Source organism: Bison bison, unplaced genomic scaffold (assembly GCF_000754665.1).
Source record: "Bison bison bison isolate TAMUID 2011002044 unplaced genomic scaffold, Bison_UMD1.0 scf7180017857327, whole genome shotgun sequence".
Classification (NCBI taxonomy): domain Eukaryota; kingdom Metazoa; phylum Chordata; class Mammalia; order Artiodactyla; family Bovidae; genus Bison; species Bison bison.
The window spans coordinates 20598-22025 of NW_011487900.1; the positions used below are offsets into that span (position 1 = coordinate 20598).

Below are 1428 nucleotides of genomic sequence, written 5' to 3' on the forward strand. Positions count from 1 at the left end.
CCCCCTGCCCCACCAGGTGCTGGCATCGGCCCTACCATCCAGATCGGGGAGGAGACTGTGATCACTGTGGACACCAAGGCAGCGGGCAAAGGCAAGGTCACCTGTACTGTGTGCACCCCCGATGGCTCTGAGGTGGACGTGGACGTGGTCGAGAATGAGGATGGCACCTTTGACATCTTCTACACGGCTCCCCAGCCCGGCAAATACGTCATCTGCGTGCGCTTCGGTGGTGAACACGTGCCCAACAGTCCCTTCCAAGTGACGGTCAGGAGGGTCCGGGGCTGGGGTGGGGTCCGGGCAGGGACCTGGCTCACCGCCCCCACGGGGCTCACGGGTTTGGACAGCCTCGAGCTCTGTGCCTTGCTCTGCAGGCTCTGGCTGGAGACCAGCCCACGGCACAGCCCTCATTACGGCCTCAGCAGCTGGCACCACCATATACCTACGCCCAGGGGGGCCAGCAGACCTGGGTATGGCTTGCCCTGCCACCTCCCAGCTTGCCCTGCCCTCGGGGACACTTGGGGATGGGCCGGCTGGGTGTCCCGTGAGGTCCTGTTCCGCTATCTGCGAGGAGGGACCCTGGAGCCTGCCACTTGGGACTCCTTTTCCCTCCAGTTCCTCACTCAGGCCTTCTGTGTCTCCGCCCCCCGCAGGCCCCAGAAAGGCCCCTGGTGGGGGTCAACGGGCTAGATGTGAGCAGCCTGAGGCCCTTTGACCTTGTCATCCCCTTCACCATCAAGAAGGGCGAGGTCACTGGTGAGTGCAGCTGGGAAGGGGCTAGGGAGCCACAGAGGCTGGAGGGTGCCCATGGACTGCCCTGACCCAGGCCCCCCCTGCCCTGCAGGGGAGGTGCGGATGCCCTCGGGCAAGGTGGCACAGCCCGCCATCACCGACAACAAGGATGGCACTGTGACTGTGCGCTACGCCCCCAGTGAAGCCGGCCTGCACGAGATGGATATCCGCTATGACAACATGCACATCCCAGGTACGTCCACTCAGCATGCCGGACCACCTCCCAGGGGGGCGGGCTGTGGGACAGACTGGGGGATGATGGGAGGCCCCGGTCCATGTGGTCCCTCTTCCTGCTGCAGGCAGCCCCCTACAGTTCTACGTGGATTATGTCAACTGTGGCCATGTCACAGCCTATGGGCCAGGCCTCACCCATGGGGTGGTGAATAAGCCCGCTATCTTCACCGTCAACACCAAGGATGCGGGCGAGGGTGAGCAGCAGCTCTCATCCTGACCTGCCTGATTGGGGCGGGATGCCGTCATCTGGTGGGGGGTCTGGACACGGGAGATGCTCCCCAAACTGGGCTCCCCACCCCACCCCTGGCCTCCGCTTGCACGGTTGGTGCAGTGTTCCCGGGCACAGTTCGTACCCTCATTCAGAACTCTCTCCAGGGGGCTTGTCCCTGGCCATTGAGGGCCCCT

At 64.4% G+C, this 1428-nt stretch overlaps 1 protein-coding gene across 1 annotated transcript in view; it reads left to right on the forward strand.

Annotated features, from left to right (window-relative positions):
• LOC105003479 (filamin-A-like) overlaps positions 1–1422 on the forward strand; it is a gene marked incomplete at its 3' end in the record, with an annotated part of 14976 nt that extends 13554 nt beyond the window's left edge. Inside the window, exons 19-24 of the mRNA XM_010860671.1 lie at positions 17–264; positions 372–467; positions 651–753; positions 842–982; positions 1089–1217; positions 1399–1422. Of these exons, the coding sequence (XP_010858973.1) occupies positions 17–264; positions 372–467; positions 651–753; positions 842–982; positions 1089–1217; positions 1399–1422 (741 nt within the window). The remainder of the gene's footprint in view (positions 1–16; positions 265–371; positions 468–650; positions 754–841; positions 983–1088; positions 1218–1398) is intronic.
• Positions 1423–1428: the final 6 nt, after the last annotated feature.